We start from the raw sequence: 18786 nt of genomic DNA on the forward strand, positions 1-18786 counted from the left end.
AAACAAGAGTTGGAGAGAGGAAAAAAAAGGATAACCCATCTCTCTTTCTCTCTCTAGACCCCAAAAAGAAAGAAAGAAGCTCATTTTCACTATTTAAGTAAAACCCACTTTTCCCCACTTCTCTGACCACTAAAGACACTATTTTAGCCACAGTGACACAGTCTACTAACAGACCCACATCCTTTTACCAATCTAAAAAGCCAAAAAAAGCAACATAATTTCATAGCACCCACTTGAGCTCGGTGGTTTTCTCAGTTTCAATTAGGGAGTAGAGCAACCAAAAGAAAAAAATCACATTCTTGGGCAACTGTGCTGTGCTTGGTTGTATGTATCAGTTCCTAATACTTTTTACTGATTACAAAAACACATACAATCCAATGTTTCCTGCCTTCTTCTTCTTCTTTCCCTTCTATGGAAAGATTGGAACTTTCACTTTCAAGGCAAAGGCACCCACAAATTCATCCCTAACCCAACAGCTGCACATTTACATACATATATATATATATTTATATAGCGAGAGAAAATATTCAAGACATTGACCAAAATTCTCCCGCCGTTTCTGTTTGGCTTGAAATTTCCTCATGGGTTGATCAGTCATCGTTTTTCTTTACCTTCAACCAGTAGCTTTTTCTGTTAAATCTGAAGGTTTTTCACGCAGAGTGTCGCTCGCTGACCTTGACAGCAGAGAAGACTCTGAATCTGTTGTTTTTTTCATTTTGTGTCAGCAGAGAAAGAAAGGAAATCATCCATTAATGAAGCGAAAGGAGAAACTTTTATTTCAAGTTACAGAATAGTGAACAGTGAATAGTTTTTTTTTTTTACCTCGAGAAGCGTTGAAGGATCTCTTGCAATGAAGAATGGCACTCTGGATTCCGTCCTGTTGCTGCAGAAGGGAATCGTCCCTTCTTGACGGCGCCGCCGGGAGTGGCGCCGCCGCTACGGCGGAGGAAGCTGACCGACTTTTCCCCAAATGCTTGCAAACCACTCTTAGCCTCGCTGGCATGTTCCTGCCACCCTTGGTGGTGGTGGTGGTCGTTGGTGCTTGAGTTTGTACAGCTTCTGTTTCTGTCACGCTCTTCTCGACCGGCGGCGAACCGGACTTAGCTCCGGCTGCCCCCAAAATTAGCTGCCCGGATAACCTGAACTTCTCCCCGTATCTCCTCGAAACCCGAATGTAGAGAGGCTTCACCATCTTCAAATACTTCTGCATTATTACGTCTTTCGAGAATCGGTTTTCCTCTGAAGCTGATTCGTCGGCGCTCTGTTTTTGGGGTTTGTTGGTGGCTCCGCCGGAGCCCCTCGAACTGTTGTCTCTGGTAAACAGAGACATGATCGGAACTTCCTCTACCTTAAATTTCACTGCGAAGAACTTGTTCTTCGCCTGACTCTGGTTTTTCTCCGGTGGGTTCTCGTTTTTCTCGGGTGGGTTCTCCGGCGTCTCTTCTTCCTTGGTTTCTGGTTTGGCCGGTTCCCCAACCGATCCGTCCGTCTCTGTTTTCTTTTCCCCGTTGGATTTCGATTTCTTGAGGCCCGACATGAAGACCCGGAACTTGGCGGCTGATTTCAACAATGTGACACGAAGCTGCGGCCTGGAGTTCGGTTCGGACCCGCCATTGGAGGAAGCTTCAACAGGGACAAGTTTTCCCTTGAAAAACAGGTCATCGGAAGGAGAAAACGTGAGATTGGCATCGGAATGATCGTTGCTAGAGCCAGAGGAGAGCGTGAAGTTAAACTCCCTCTCCCCATCAGAATCCCCATCATCTTCTTCTTCTTCCTCCTCCTCCTCCTCCTCCTCACTCCCATCAACACAGTTTCTCCCCTGTTTTGGGGCCTCCTCCTCATCAGGAACAGCAAACTCCAAATCAAAGAAAGGCCCATCATCGCCGTCGTCCTCCTCATCAGTCTCCGTCTGGTTCTGCGCCACGGCGGTGACAACAGTGGCCGTCCCAGCGGAGGAGCCAGCATTAAAAGCAAAATCAGGGGCCGCAGCACCAGCCCCAACAGCGGCGCCGCCCCCTCTCCAGTACTTGAGCAAGCTGAAGCTTTCCATGGTTGGGAGAGCCAGAGTAAAGAGAAAGAGAAATGGGGAAGAGCAAATAAGGTGGGCTAGCTTTAGAGAAGAAGGGGGGGTGGTAAAAAGGAAAAGAGGGGGTAAAGATAGGGGAAAAAGAAGGTTTTTTGAGAGAGGAGGCTGCTCAGTCGAAGGACGATGGTAATGGTTGTTGCACTTTGCAGGGCTGGAAATGGGAGTGGCAGAACTCTACACAGAGAGTGTGGGTAAAGGCCTTTTCACTAGACGAGAGAGAGAGAGAGAGAGAGAGAGAGAGAGAGAGAGAGAGAGAGGGAAGGTTTTTTTGAGTTTATTTTGTCCATTTGGAATACGTGGTTTGCAGAGTAGTCATGTGAGCCCAGTCCTCAGCGTCAGAAATGGGAAAGACAGTGACAGAGTAAATGAAAGAGAGAGAGGGATGAAGCAACAAGAGAGGGATTCCAATCCAAAGTTTGTAAAGCTTTTTCATTTCGCCATTTGGGTCATTTTTTATTATAAACAAAGTAAGGATTTTTAATCTTCTTTTTCCACGCAACTTAACTTTCTTTACTAATTCAGAATTGTGATTAGCATATCTAGTTGGGGACAACCTTATCTAGGTGCATATTGTCTTCTTTGAACATAATTTTCAAGACTTTAATTTTGATTTAACCTAAAATACCTCATATCAATTGACAATTATGCTATTTCATAATCAATATGCGACTTTGTTTGCATCTTCTTACATCGAAGACTGCTCCAAGTCAAACATACTTAAACGCTAAATAAAGATTGACCGCTCGGTTTGAAATGGATCCTTGTAGAGGAAAATAATACCCGTATTCAAAACTCTCAATCAAAGGATTGAGAATTGGGAGTGAAAAAGGGGTGGAGAGATATTTATAGGAATCTAAAGCACCCTTCAATTTGTATGATTAGGGTTTTTTCTTCTCTCCCTAGGGCAAGAAAAAGTGAAGGAGATGGTTCATTCCCTTATAGTTGTAGGGACTAGCAATACCCATTCAATTCTTGTTAAAAAAATTGAATTAATGATCTTTTGATAGAAAGATTAATTTGAATGATTCTGAACCATTAAAGACATTGTTCATCCCTACTTTCATTTATTACCTGAAACTTGGGATTATAAGTTGTCCCTTTCACCATTAATCCCATCCTATGATGATTTTTCTATAAATATTAAGAAAAATACTCCTCCAATGTTATGGCCTTTCGAGTATAATCGACTTTGCTTGGTAAGAAATAAAAAAATATTTCGAATTTCAAATATTATTGTTTAATTAACCTTACCTAATGTTGAGCTTGAGGTTTGGATTTTATATTAGTTAACTTAAGAATATAAAATAGTATTTGTTTTTTCAAGTGATTTGAATAAAATATTTAAGCAGGTGTTAGATAACTATTTTGTTTTTAGTTTCTATTTATAAAAATTATGCTTGTTTTAAAGTGAATGAGTTGGTTCACAGACGATCTAAATGGTCCAGTTAAATCAAAATGCTTTAGAAGGAATGAGCTCAAACTCCGTTATAGCTATTTACATCGAAATTTATTTCAGATGTGTTTCCTTGACAACCAAATATAGTAGGATTGGAAAACAAAAAAAAGGAAATAGAACTAAACTATTCATATAAGATTTGCATTCTCCTCCCTCATTCATAACCTTATTGAAAAAAAAATGTTACAAAAAATAAAATAGTGGGAAAACAATAATCTAGGTACTAATTATGAATCTTATGAACATAAATATAAAAGTAAAATCCACCAACACAAAGCAATAATAAAGAATAATGTACTAAAGATTTACACGTATTTTAATACAAAAAGTTGTATTGTTGTTTATTCCATTTTAACTATAAAGTCACTTCTTTTTTTTAATCCTATCAAACTCACTTCATCTTTCTTGCTCCTTTTGTACTGCAATAAATAAATAAAGATTTCATCTTTTGTGAGGAAAAGAAATTTATCCATTATAAAACAAGTGGTGGAAGTAGGAGAAATAAAAGAGTAGGGGTGCAAATAGAGAAAATAGGGTAAGATGAGGGGTCCTTTTTTAATAATGACAAAGTGAGGGCAATATAGATGAAATATCAACATGCACACTCTTTGAATATCCCATTTTTTAAAAAAAAACATTTTTAATCTTATTTGTTTTTTTTAACACTAAGTTAAAAGTTGCAAAATACTAGGGGCGAAATTAAATAACTTAAAATTACACTCGGATAGCATAAATTTAATATCTATTTCCGAAAATGCCACCACTTATCATATTTTTCATGTATTTTACAAGGGTGGAATTTCAAATTTTCATTTTTTTCTGGTACAACTTGTGGATAGGGGATTGAACTCACAACCTCTTGGTTGGAATTTCAAACTTTCAGTTATATTTAAAAATAAAGATTTATTTTAAACTATTTATACATATATCTCTCCAGTTGTATTTTATTTCGCCTCTAATGATTTTTAAATTTTTAAATTTTGCCTCAACCATGTTAATTCCTCTAGGTATTTTAACAAAAATAGACGACAAATGAAATTTTATATCAATAAAAGATTTGAGATAGAATGAAAACCTTCAAAATATTGAAAACAAAATTCAAATTTCATGCATGATAAATTGGTACTTTGTCTTTTTAGTACTAAAGTGGGGTGGGGATTCGAACAGACAATGATAATTGATACTTTTTTTTAGTACAATTCATGAACTCTCGTTCAGAGATATGATCAAATACTTTCGGTATAATTTAATGTATGATATGTGGGGTCCACATGGCCATAAGATAAAAAAGAAAAAGAAAATTATGGTTTTTGATGAAAGTGGGCCCCTTGTACTGAGACACAGCCTCCGAATCTTAAATGGGCCGACCCGCACTGTATTCATTTCTTACAGAAAAAAAGGTAATTTTGGGGGAAAAAAAAGACTTCAAAATTTTCATTATTCATCAAAAAGCTCCAAAGTGCATCAAATTCCCCAACTTCCCCCCTCCCTATATTCACTGCATCCCCATTTACACGTGGGCGTAAGCTTTTTTTTTTTTTTTTTCTTCTTTTTCGTTATTTAGTATCAGTGTTTTTGAGTAAAAGACTAGAAAAAAAAAGATGATATTTAACAAAGAGTTTTGTTATTACAAGATCTAGAAGAAGTATTTAGCAAGGAACTAAATGATGGCTCTTAACATAACTTTTGTAATAAAAATGTGGTTAATTAGTTGATTTTTTGTTCAATGACCTCTTATTCGCAACTTGATATCAAAAAGTATTTTTTCAGTGGAAAAGTATTTCATTTAAACTATAGTATTTTGGTCAATATGAACATAGCACAACGATTAAGATATCTACTTTTTCTCTTGAGGCCAAATCTCACCTCCATGACTATTTTACTAAAAAAAATTATAGTACTAAAAAAACTATGATACTTTGTCAACTTGAGTATAATTTAACTAATTAAGGTATTGATAATCTCTTTTAGAGATCGAAGTTTGAATTTCTACCCTAACACATTTGTACTCGAGAATGATTAAAAAAAAGTAGTAGTTTTTAAGAATGACTACATAGAGATATGATTTACAATCAATAGGACTATATAAGTTTAACCAGCGAAAAAAAGTGAAGAGTGAAACTTTTGTTGGAAATGACAAATATTTATGAACCAAAATGCGTCTCATATAGGGAGATTCACAAGTGGGAGGGATAAGGGTTTGTAAGGCAAACCCGTTTAGTGGGCTTCTGATCGCTTAAAAAACTCTCGTTCCACACAGAAACGTTCTGATCGGCTGCAACTCTTTTCTCACGAGTGCATATTAAGAAAAAAGGTGTTGTGTTAACTTTGGAGAGTAAATGATTTGTGACGATTTAACATCGAGATCGTGCCGAATTACTTTCAAGGCACAACGGTTTTCTTCTCTCGTTTATTTTTTTTCCTTTTTTTTTTTAAAGAAAACATGAATTGATATGTTAAGGGAAATAGAAGTCGGGAGTGGGCACCCTTAAGGTTGTCGTTGTCCCCCAAACATAGATTTGTTTGGTGTTGTCATGGTGGCCTTAGTTCAAATGTCAATATAATTGTTTTTTCTTTTTAATGTAATTTAATTTAATTTATATATAATCTTGTTATAGAAACACATGGTCCAAATCAGTATCATGACATTTGTTGGAAAAAGATGGGAACTTGGACTTTCCATGTTTTTGTCTTTTTCCTTGTCCCAAAACTTCTAATTCCATTTTGTATTTTTCTTTTTCTTTTTTTTTTTCCTAAGCAAGAAATGTTTTAACTTTTTTTATGGTGGTTTCAATTCAATGAAGATTTATGAGGAAATAAAAAGTTGGAAGAAAAGGAGCAAACAAGTCATGTGTGGAAAACAAAATAAAACATAATTTTTTAAAATGTATGATCTTTTTACTCATGAATAATTTCAATGTGATTTTACATTAAAAAATTCGTAATCAATTAGAAATTAAGCTCAATTCTCTTTGAGTGAAGTAAGAAAAATGGGCATATGATATTCGTGTAACAAATTATAAAAACTATAGTACTAAATTATTATATACCAGAGACTTGAATTCTCGTTTCAATTTCATCTGCACTAAAAATAAATAAATAAACAATTAAACAAGAAAATAGGTGGGACCCACCTAAAGAAAAATCTGTTGCAAAATATTTTTGTTCACAATTTTACAACAATTTTACTTGAATTTATATAATCGGGAGTTTAGAATTTTGACGTTTGAACTCAGAAAATGAGTTTCAAAATGGAAGATCTCTTATAGATTATTTATAAAAAGATTTGAGATTTATTATTTGTTTTTCATAAAAGTTCAAAAATATAGTATTAATAATAAAGAGTGATTCAAACCTTCAACCTATACGATACTAATACTTCATTTTATTAATTTTTTTTCTTTTTTAGATTAGCAAGTTTTGAAAAGTGAGTCATATGATGAAATCAATGTAGTTTTTTTTTTTATTATTATTATTAATTTAGAAAACAAATTCATCAAAATATATGGATAAAAATAAATAGCAAAAGTATAATATTATATTGTTTTTTATTAATAGAATTTCATTTTGTTGTGATGTGAAGTACAATTAGGTCCAATTTGTTCCCTCTATTAACATAGGACAAAACCTCAAAAAAAATCAAAAAAAGAAGAAAGTAAGATAAAGATTAAAGAATCTTAATTTTAGTTAAATTGCTTCCTTGATTGAGATCATAAAGTTGGAAACATATCTCATTTATATCCACCTTTGTCGGATCTTCCCTCTCTTCTTCCTCTTTTTAATCATAATAATGTCACACATTTGGTTAATCTTGTAATGAAATTATAATAAATTTTACCGCGGCATTTAATTAGTTTTTTTCTTTTTTTGAAACAACCTTTAATTAGTTAAAGGGATTATTGTGGGGTAAATATATGATGTATATATAAATTTAATAATACTAACAAATAGATTACAATGTAACTGGCTACAGACAATACATATTCAGACAATTTGATGAATACCAAAACTTGATAAATATAGTATAGGCACTCTTCAATGTAGGCTGAAGACAAATATTCGCTCTGTATAAATTGCTAGCAGACTGTAGCGATTGTTTTAACATGATACAATGACTAACTTCGTAGAACAGCAACATCGAACTACTTAGACTGTAGAAATTTTAGATATTTGCTCTCAACACAAACAAGAACAACGAAGAGAGAATTCTTGTGAGAAGAGAAGAACTCAAATATGTTTGGATATCTCAAACGATGAATATATAGTTGTACAAACATGTAACATCTCTAGTAACTTTAACACATATGTACTTTTACATAGGTAGCTGTTAGAATCCCTATAAATGAATTAAATTTACCCAACCCATCAACTTAAGTTTTTGGGTTGAGTGGTGGTGTGTTCATTCTTAAGAATAACTTTAACAAAATTAAGAAACAACTCTTTTATTTAAACATATAACTTAAATTTTAACCAAAGGTAGAAACATAACAACTAAAGAAATAAATAAATAATTAATAAACAAAATGAAAAATAAAATTCACAACCTAGGTTTGAATTAATAGTTACAAATTTAATTTTCGAATATTAAATTGTTTATCAATATTTTCAAATTTCCTCATCTTTTACGCATTAAAAATCCAACAATTATTTCTGAAAAGAATAAAAAAATAGTTAAGGTGTTATTTATTTTCTTAAGAGGCTAAAATCCCTACCTCCCATTTGTTGTGAACTAAACAAGTATACTAAAAAATATATATTTTAAAAGTTAAATAAGTTAAATTACAAGTGAGATATGTGGTATATATTGCCATTAAAATTAAGATTATTTAAAAGTTAACCTAATTGTTATTACAAAAGTTCTGTGAGAGATAGTATTACAGATATATATTAAATATATTTTGACTTATTAATTTAGTTATAAACCAAAATGTTGAATATTTAAATTAACATTTTTTTTAAGACTAAAAAGAAGTTTATCAGTGATTAGTCTTAGAGATTTTGACTCAAAACTTTATATACATACAGAAGAAAAGTTAATTTATTCACCATTTTAGAGAATGTTACTGAGAACTAAAACAAAATTAGAAAAAAAATAATAATATTAAATCATTTATATTTTATTAGTTAAAAGAATCAAAGAAAGGAAATCAAACCCAAAAATTGTAATAAAATAAAAGGCACGAGCATCCACTTTATTTGATTGATTTGATTGTAGGTATGATGAAAAATGAGGATAAAAGAACAAGAAATCACTTAAAAATGGGGATTTTCAAAAGAGAGTCAAAGGAGAGCTCCAATCTCAATGGCCCAATAATTGCACAGATTTTAGCCATAAATTCAAAAATATTGCAAACTCTGTTTTTTAGTTTAATTAATAGCCACCATTTGTTAGAAAATCCAACTTATCTAACAGAGTTATTGTACCATCAGTATAGCCTCGTGTTGTATTATGGGTGGAAGGAAGTGTCGCACAATTATTTTGTAATTCGTAAATTTGTTGGAGTGCGATGTGGTAAGAAAAAAATACTTCTAGTTTAACATATAGTGTAGCAAAACATCAACTCTAAGTTTTCGATTTAAATTATCAAAATCCAGTCTTCTAAATTCGTGAAGTAAGTGTCATTTAATCAAATAAAATAATTTTTTTTTTTTTTTGCCTTTTTAGATGTAAATAGGGTTGACTAAAATAGCTTCTCAAAGAGAAGACAAAAATTAATTTGGATTTGTTTTATAATTATTATACTTTTTTATTGTGTTCTAATTACATTACAAATTTACAGATGAACCAACCATAACTCCAAAGTCCAGCGGCCGAAAGCAGAAAATAAAGTAGCCGACTAGCCGAAAAGTGAAAAGGAAAAACACCCTCGCTTGGAAAACTCAAATTTAATTTATTTTCACCTTAAATTAATTTTTATATTTAAGATATCTTCTCCCTCTGTTTTATATATATATATAAACAAAGTTTGTTTGAGAATAAATTTTAATTGCCAATCTAAATATAGCTCTAATCCTTAAAATATTTGTTGATGCGGAACAAAAAACAATGAACACCCGTATGGTATGCTTAGATTAGAATCGAAAGTTGAAAGTGGTATAGTTAAGAGTAGTTATTTTGCATACCTCTAGGATTCAGCCTCTCTTTCTATTTATAGGAGTTGAATCATTTTTACTTCTAGGAAACGTAGCTTTCTAAAGAGAGGCTTCAAGTGGTCGAAGAATTGTCGGAGCCAACCAGTTGTCAGCTAATACCTGGTTGGTTTTGGCCTCGATCAATCGTGTTTCAACTCCTAGTGGTCCAAGCCTTGTGCTTCCGTTGGACTTTTTCGATTTGAGTCTATTTCGTCCTCTGTTATAACTAAGACTCATATTTATTATGTAGCTTAAACGTCGAGTTTGACTTTATCCATTCATAGCACATATCTACAATCAAGAGGGTGTGAGTCAAATTGCTTTTTTTAGCCATTCTAATATTTTTTTCATTATTTTGATCGCCTCTTCCAATAACAATATCATTATTTTATTTTTCTTTAACAAAAAAAAAACTAAAATTAGATTTGAGTCATTCAAATTTTCCTTAATAAAATATCCTTAAATATTACATGCTTAATCCTACCATAATTGGAGCTCCATAGGTAGAAACAGAGCAATTGAATTCATTGTAAATACCTGAGTGAGATTTTTTTTATTTTTTATTTTCAATAGCACAAATGAGAGGAGTGAATTCTAAGTCATGACATCTTGGTTAGACACGTGTCAATTAGACTAGAACTCATGTTGGTAATCTTTTTTTTCCTATTTGGTATGATAAAAGATGAAAGATTTCGGCCTTTAACTTTCAAAAGAGTACAAAACGACTCATTTTAGTAAAGCGAGATTTTTTAAGTAAAAAATACTTATGATTATTGTACTTTCACTTAAATAAAAATTTAGTAACGACCTTAAATTAGTAACAATTTAATACCTGCATTTTAGTATGCAATAATTTAGTCTTTGTATTTTAAAATTCGTAATGATTTACTCCTTATTATGAAAATTATTATTAAAATTTTATACGTAAATTGATAAATTGATGAACGACCAAACGTGTTCATAAATTACGACAACGAAATTGTTATATGATAAAAGGCGACACTTATTTTTTATGAATTTTTTTACGATATAGATTAAAATGTTATATATTGGAATTATAAGAAATAAATTGTTACATCCTAATTCAAGAATTAAATTATTACCAACTTGAAAGCACAAAAACAGAATCGTTATTTTAATATAGAATTCAAAGGTTTATTTTTAATAATTTTTTTTTATATAAAGAAATTTTTTTTTTTAACTTTCTATAAAATTGATGCTTTTATTTATTAGTGGGTCCATAAAGCTACAATTTTGAGCAGTAGAGACAACATGATGATAGTAATCACAAATTTTGGCATTTTTTGTGGGAATGACATTGTTCTTTTATTTTTCTTTAATACATATCTATACCTTTAGTTTTCATGTTTACTTTATCATACTTTTTAGCTTTTTTAACTCCTTTTGTCTTATTTGAAAATTTTTAAATAATCTTTTTTCTTTTCTTATTTTGATTAATAAATACATATGTTATCCACAATAAGTGAGATTGTCTTTATATTTATGTTTCTTTTATTAGAAAAAAAAAGAAAGAAAAAAGATGCAATTCAGATTCTATTTCTTTGTTTTCATTTGAATGGACTGATTTCAATAAATATTTGTTTAGTTGTTTTTCTTTTAAACTGTTTTTAGATGATGTGGTTCAAAGAGTGTAATTTCTGAAAACAACTATGATTTTAGTATTTTCATATTTTGAATTTGAAATTTTAAAAGAAATTTTGATAAATGTATTATTTAATGTTATAAACTCATTTATTTTTGTTAAAATTAAAAATTAAATATATATTTCAAAATTTATATCATATGATAAAATAATAATTCTACAAAATTTATAATATAGGTTAATTAACTAATTAATATTATTTTAGATAGAAGTAAATATTTAATTAGAAACTACAACAGGTTTACAAATATAAAACTAAACACCTTTAACAATTTTTAAATTTACTATCAAATATATATCCGAAAACATTAAAAACATAAAATATAAATCCTGTTTTTTATTGAATTTATTGTTTTCAAATTTATGATTTTAGATCACCAACTAAACAAATTTGAGCTTTCTTTTCTTCTTTTAATTGATGAGATTTCAAACATTCTCCAAATGAGAACTTTTGAATGAAATTTTTAAGTATGATATGATTTTCAAAGTTACATAAAAAAAAAAAAAAAAAAATCTTACCCCTAATTTTGGCAAGGTGCACCAATTTTCATCTTTAATTTTTAACATTATTAAAATTGAAGTCATATATATGTTGCAAATTTTACTTTCCATTTAATTTCAGCTAATTCATCAACCAATTCTAATAATAATAATAATAATAATAATAATAATAATAATAAATAAAATTAAAAAATCTCTAAAAAATACTCACTAATTTCAATAATTAAAAAAAAATCAAACTTGACACAAAATCAAATTTAAGCAATTCAGAGCTTGTCATAAATTTTAATAAAAGGGTAAAATAATTGTACTAGACATGAGTCTTATAATTCATAAACACACAAAATAATACATTTTATAATTCACTCAGACTCGCAAAATAATACATTTTATAATTCACTCGACACACAAAACAGTACCTCTCTTTTAATGACTCTTCAAATAAAACCCTGGGGTAAACATTGTACTAATTGGACAGTTTAATTGGTAAAGACATACAATCTTTTGGTTTCAAGTCCACACTTTTAAGTTTAACATACCAAAAATCATTGATGTCTACTAAGATCGGACCTCGAGACACACGCGTGTACTCATTGATACCTATGAGTACAGAGGAGCAAAACTTCAACTCCCCGTTAAAAAAAAATCCACTGTACAAGTCGAGCAAAAGATAATTCTTTTGAAAAAGAAAAAAATATCTAACAACAATTATATTATAAACGAGAAAAAAAACACCAAAAAGAAATGATTTCATACAAAATATTGAAAGATAGTGAAATCACAACTAAAAGTAAAAATAGGCTTGCTTGTTTTTGCTGTTAGAACAGCACCAGCCCATACAAAGAAACTAGCTGCCTATGTAATCCCCACAACACAGCCCACTGCCCAGCCCCACACAAATGGAACAAATCAAACTTTCCAACACATCATACAAACCATTTTCCTCATATTTACACAAACACAGCTTCCTCACATAAAAGAAAGAAAAAACAAAAAAAAATAACCCCTAAAACTTACAACATAATCTTCATGTTTTGAAGGGAAAATTATAGCCCATTTTAATGTATAATCCATCCATGGCCTAAGCTCACAGGAAATATGTCAACTGTTGCTTCTTTCTTGATCCACCTTCCCCATATAAGTCATTCCATTGCTTCAACTCACTCATCATTGCCCCTTCTGCTGCAAAACTGGCTGCAACCTGAAACAAAAAAACCAACCATTTTAACTGATCTTGTAAAACTTGAATTTCGAGATCGTTTTTGGGGCCGAAGAACGAGGAGGGGAAAGGAAACAGATTCTGATGGGTTGAGATTGAGAAGAGATTTCAAGAAAATGGTAAAAAGGACAAGGAGATGAACTGTTACCTGATTCTTTGCTAGTCTGAAGTCCTCCAAATTTAGTGCTCTGAGAGTGATTACTCTTTCTTCTTTGCTTTCCCCTGCTGCTGCATCCCCTGCTGCATTCTGTCCTTCAGCAGCTCTTCGTTTTTTCTCCTACAAAAAACAGACAACGCAGCGAAGACACAGGGTCGGTCTTGAATCTTACATGAAAGCAAAGGAAATGAAAAGACAGAAAACTGCCCCTATTGATTCCCTTGTACTTACAAGATCCTTTAGTCGTTCTTGCTGAATTAATTCGCGAACAGGTCGATACGCAGCTGTCATGCAGAAGTTCTGGTTTCGAAAGCAATGTCTCAGTCAAGAAACTTGTAACTGCATTTGGAACTTCAAAAGTAAATATAATTAGTTGTGCAATTAAAATCAAACCTTGAGATCACTTCCACTATATCCTTCTGTCATTGTTGCAAGCTCCTTCATGTCCAGTCCTTCTTCCACCTTTTCTTTTGCCAAAAGAGTTCTCAGTATCATTTCTCTATTTTCTGCTGTTGGTAACCCCACCAGTATTCTGTTCATAAAATTTGGCTTTCAGGTTTGATCTAAAAGAAAATCATCTGAACATATAGCACAGGCACGGGTACAATCAACATTGTTTGTGAGTGCAATTTGAAACACTCGGGGGACATTGAATGTCGCATCACGAAAAGAAGATATACCTTCTCTCAAAACGCCGTATGATGGCTTCATCGAGGTCGAATGGCCTATTTGTTGCTGCTAGAACGAGCACGCCCTCCCCTGGCTTTGTCAAGAGTCCATCCCAATGAGTCATGAACTCGTTCTTTATCTTCCTCATTGCCTCATGCTCGCCTACTCTCGTCCGCTGCCCGAGCATGCTATCTACCTCGTCTACGAATATAATGGTGGGAGACACTTTGGCGGCCAACGTGAATAAAGCACGGACGTTTTTCTCGTCTTCTCCAAACCATTTGGAAGTTATGGTAGACATTGATACATTAATGAAGCTTGCTCCGGCTTCTCTGGCTATGGCCTTGGCTAACATAGTCTTTCCAGTTCCGGGCGGTCCAAACAACAATATGCCCCTGCAGGGCTTTAACAGCCCTCCGAGAAATAGATCCGGCCTCCGGAGAGGAAGCATTACGAGTTCCTGAAGGGATTCTTTTGTCTCTTCCATGGCCCCAATATCAGCAAATGTAACACCAATCTCGTTCGCTGGTATGACTTCAGGCCTAATGCGTTTCTCGAACTCGTTGTCTGGTGGAACTTCCTATGTGACATTTTATAACAATACAAACATCAGTAATTAATGCCACTGATAGGGAAAAGATGATTCAGAATTAGAGACCTACAGGAGCTTTTGCAGCTGGAACAGCTATCTCTCCCTCGGTTTTTGGCACTGTAGTAGATGCCGTTTCGCTTTTGTTTTCGGGAGCCGCGGTATCAGCTTTCGCTTCGGTTTTCATCAGTCCTGAGTCCTAGAGATAACAAAATTAAAGCCCTCAACAAACTTATTTGATTGTCCTCAAGACGTTAAAATATAATGGTCGAACTAAAATATATATGAACCTTCGATGCTTCGGCTTGTGCTTCAAGCTTTATAGTGTTTTTGCCATTGGATTTTCCTGTCTGGAATATGTTCAATCCATGGGACAAACTGCTCCATACCCCAAAACTATAAGTACTTAAAACCGACAATTGAGAACCCAACCACAAAGAATTGATCTTACCTCTTGCTTGAAATGATCAGTTTTCCGTTTCGGTATTCAGGATCCTTGTTGTTCATTAGATGATAAGAAATGGCAGACACCACAATCTCTTCTATGTAGTTACTGAGAACCATGGTATCAGCAACACAGATCGAATCGAGATCGTCACAGTCGAGATCATTCGCTGAAAGAACTTCCGTGATATGGTTTCTGTTGTCCTGAACCTTGATCGTCTTCATATCCTCTTCCAATTGGGACTTCCAGCTGACATGATGAGATTCATCATCGGGTGGCCTGATCTCGATGTTATAAGGAAAAAGAGCAGAAAGCCTCTCGTCCACCTCCATATAATCATTGCTCGAGTCAATAGTTCTTGAACCAAGAATCAAAATCGATCCAGATAGTTTCTGAAGCATTTTCTGGAACAAGTTGTACACCCTATTTGACTTGGATAAGAACCTATCTACGTCACGAAGATATAAAACAATCGGACTCGCTTTCGACACGTATAGAAGAACCTGCATACAAATAAAAAGCCTATGTTCTAACCAAAAATCATATAAATTTCAATTAAATCGGTGAAGAATGCTACTCATTATTACCTTATACAGAGACTGTATAAGAAGTTTCTCCTCAAAGGACCAGCTGCTCGTGCGCTTAAGGGGAGCTACAAACAATTAAACTCAAACTAAGTCGAGAAATCTAAAAAGAGAACAATCAACAGTGTCAAACCCGAAAAGAACCACAAAAAATTGTACCACATTGGTCAAAAATAAAATTTGAAGGGAATTTTGAATCATGAGACAGGAAATTCCCAGAGACTTTGTTTGAAATATTTTAATAAGTTCGCTAGTCATTGGATATGGAATATGGCAGACCTGGCTTCTCAACATTGCAGTGTGTTGCAAGGTTATTGATGTTAGCCGAGGCCGAGGCATTTCTTCGAAGTTTCGGAAGACTGGAAGATCCTTCCATTCCCCTGCAAATCAAAACACAAGATACATAACAAGATCCTTGTCTGTCTAAGGGCTCGACTAATTTGCTAACGTAAGCATAACTTCGTAGTTAAGGCATCTACTCCTTTTTTTTTCCCTCTTCCCATGAGGTCTAAGACTTAAATCTGAAAACTATTGATATATCCCCACAATATTATGTTCCATTAGTGTAATTTTATTATGGTAATCTACAAAATGACAATATTTTTGTAGGTACTCATGAATTTACAATAAATGTATAATCTTGTATGTTGTACATTTCATTGAAATAGTGAAGATTATATAGACAAAGAAAGAATAAGTAGGCTAATCATACCATGATGAAAGTTCCACACCACTACTTTGCCTTCGCAATGAACCTACAGCCAAACATCTCGGTTAGCCCAAGATCGGAAATGGAGATGAAAATGCTACATAAAAGACGTTTACTAAAATTGTCTGAAATCAAAATAAAAATCATATGTATGACAATTACTAGAATACCCATTTCTTATTCCCAGCTACCACCCACATACCTTAATTAGTCTCGATTTCTCAAACACCATATTTAACAATACTGGATCAATATCCTAGAAGGTTCGATCATTATGTATATAGTTATAAATATATGTATTAGCCAAAAAACCAACCTATTTTTTGTTGTTCCCTGGGTGGAAGGATAGAAAATGATCCAAACAAGCCAGACAATCTCTCCAATGTTGACTCTGAAGTAGACCTTTTAAAACCCTATATGAACATTAAACAAAAAAATCAGAGAGAGAAATTCAAATCACATGTTTTGTAAGTTAGAAAGCTTACATGTTCTTTGACTGCAGTGCCATATTTGCCCTGGATCTGAATCATTAAAAACACTAAATTGAATAGTAATTCAAAAAGAAAGAAACCCCACAAAAATGTAATAAAATGTATGAATTTCACCTTTAGAGAAAAGTCAGTGATATCCAAAAGCAACAGCTTGGCTTCAAAGTAGTGGGCCAATGCCTTGGCAAGCATTTGTTGGTAAAGTTCTTCAATGGAAACAAAAAGATCAGAACCCAAAGCAAAGATTACAACTTTTGAACAAATATTTACAAGAGAGAGAAGAGAGAGACCAGCAGGTCCAGAGAGCAAAATGGCTCGACTTGCAGGAGAGAGATTTCGAGTGAACTTTGAAACTTCAGCATGTTTCAAATGGACGTACGCAGCACTTGTCAATAGAACTCGTGTCTGTTCACTGTCCTCGCACAATACAAAAATTCCCAACACAAATACACTCATGATTCAGCTCTTTGGTTTCCCAGAGAATCAAAACACAAAATCGCATATATTATGCAGTATATATATTCTTTATAACCCGGAATCCACATTGCATGGGTTCACCAGTTGGATCCCTATCACCGAGGGTATCAACAACCACCCAACACTGTAATCCACGTTGCATAGAACTCATCCCCAATCGGGAAGAAAGCCCCGACTGCATGCCTTATGGGACTTGAATCGGGGAGAAGTGTCCCAATTTGGTCACAAACCTGCCACCTCCACAGGTGGTTCATTTCATGCAATATTTTTCAATTAAAGTAATTTAAAAAAATATTGCTTTTATTTATTCCTTATAATATTGAAAATCATAAGCATATACTTAGTATCGGTTCTTGTTTCTTGGTTCTGGTTGTTTCTTGTTTTTCCTTTAAAGAAAAATTCTAAAATTATGTATAAATTCTAGAAACAATACAATCAACTTTTAATCTTGCATAATAAATATCAATTAAAATGTTGACCTTTTTAATTCAAAACTTTAGAGAATACAAACATATTTATGATTATTTTTCAATTAAAAAAAAAGAAAGATAATTAAGAAACAGTTAGTTATTTATTTACTTATTAAAAATTGGAAACGACAAACAATCAAGAAGAATAATTAGGAGATTACGAGAGACCGATCATAGTGGGAACCCAATGTTATCTTTATGCACCAAAATAGATCATGTGATAAGGACACACAAAAAAAAGGCCATCTCTCTTTTGTTTTTTTTTTCCCAAATAATTTAGAATCTTCGTCCGATGATTTTCTCGGAAAATTACACATCTGATTACGACCATACGTACATACGGAAAAAAGGACTAAATATATGTCTATTTAGATCTTGATCTTGTAAAAAAAAGTTTAGAAAACAAATTACCTGAGATAATAGGGGAAATCATCAAAAGTGACCTTGCTTTGTCGGCCATCGACAATCTGTTTAAGCATTTCCTGTTCGAGTTTGTCGGCGGTGATGAGGGCGGCGGAGGAAGCGGCGGACCATTTTCCGACGCTCTGGCCGGTGGCCAATCCCAGCCCCACGCCCACGCCCACCCCCACGCTCAACGCCGACAGCAGCAGCCCCTTCTGCTCCATTTTGACAACCAGAAATCAAAATTGTGAATTGTGAATTGTGAATTTGAATTTGAATTTGAATTTGAATTTGAGTTTGAATTTGAACTTGAACAATTGTGTGAGTTTGAGGAGATGGGGTGTTTATAAGGGGGAAGCGAGAGAAGCGGCGACATCCGGTTTGTTTTGTGTTTGTGTTTGTTTTTGGGTTTGCAGTTTGTTAGGCACATACCTCGGATTCCGAGTCCCACCTTTGGTGGTTACGTGCCACTCTCTTCACGGTTCCAACAATCGGCTGTCTCATGCCTCTATTCACACACTTTTCTTTTTTCCTTTCTTTATTTACTTAATAGAATTGCTGAATTATGTTTCTTTCTCAATTCTCAGAGTTTGCGCCGACATGCGAGTCTTGGAGATAAGATAACCCATGCCTCTTGCTTCCCCTAAATTACCCTCCAACTAATATATATATATATATATATATATATATATATATATATATATATCTTCTTCTGGTATTGATTAGGAAAAAAAAGTGA

At 33.3% G+C, this 18786-nt stretch overlaps 2 protein-coding genes across 2 annotated transcripts; both read right to left on the reverse strand.

Annotated features, from left to right (window-relative positions):
• Positions 1–199: 199 nt before the first annotated feature.
• MAKR2 (membrane-associated kinase regulator) lies at positions 200–2569 on the reverse strand. Its single transcript, XM_088118595.1, has 2 exons — positions 823–2569; positions 200–699 (listed from the first exon to the last, which is right to left on the reverse strand). The coding sequence occupies exons 1-2, from the start codon at positions 2048–2050 to the stop codon at positions 614–616; spliced, it is 1314 nt and encodes a 437-aa protein (XP_087974721.1). The 5' UTR covers positions 2051–2569; the 3' UTR covers positions 200–613.
• A 9997-nt stretch (positions 2570–12566) lies between these two features.
• On the reverse strand, positions 12567–18448 carry DAA1 (P-loop containing nucleoside triphosphate hydrolases superfamily protein). Its single transcript, XM_022280930.2, has 16 exons — positions 18057–18448; positions 16989–17110; positions 16816–16904; positions 16696–16731; positions 16527–16623; positions 16214–16256; positions 15781–15881; positions 15505–15569; positions 14924–15420; positions 14763–14850; positions 14546–14671; positions 13895–14463; positions 13608–13746; positions 13446–13514; positions 13206–13334; positions 12567–13039 (listed from the first exon to the last, which is right to left on the reverse strand). The coding sequence occupies exons 1-16, from the start codon at positions 18269–18271 to the stop codon at positions 12926–12928; spliced, it is 2499 nt and encodes an 832-aa protein (XP_022136622.1). The 5' UTR covers positions 18272–18448; the 3' UTR covers positions 12567–12925.
• Positions 18449–18786: the final 338 nt, after the last annotated feature.

This window comes from Momordica charantia (genome assembly GCF_013281855.1).
Source record: "Momordica charantia cultivar OHB3-1 chromosome 10 unlocalized genomic scaffold, Mcharantia_2.0 BLBB01000010.1, whole genome shotgun sequence".
In the NCBI taxonomy this organism is placed as follows: domain Eukaryota; kingdom Viridiplantae; phylum Streptophyta; class Magnoliopsida; order Cucurbitales; family Cucurbitaceae; genus Momordica; species Momordica charantia.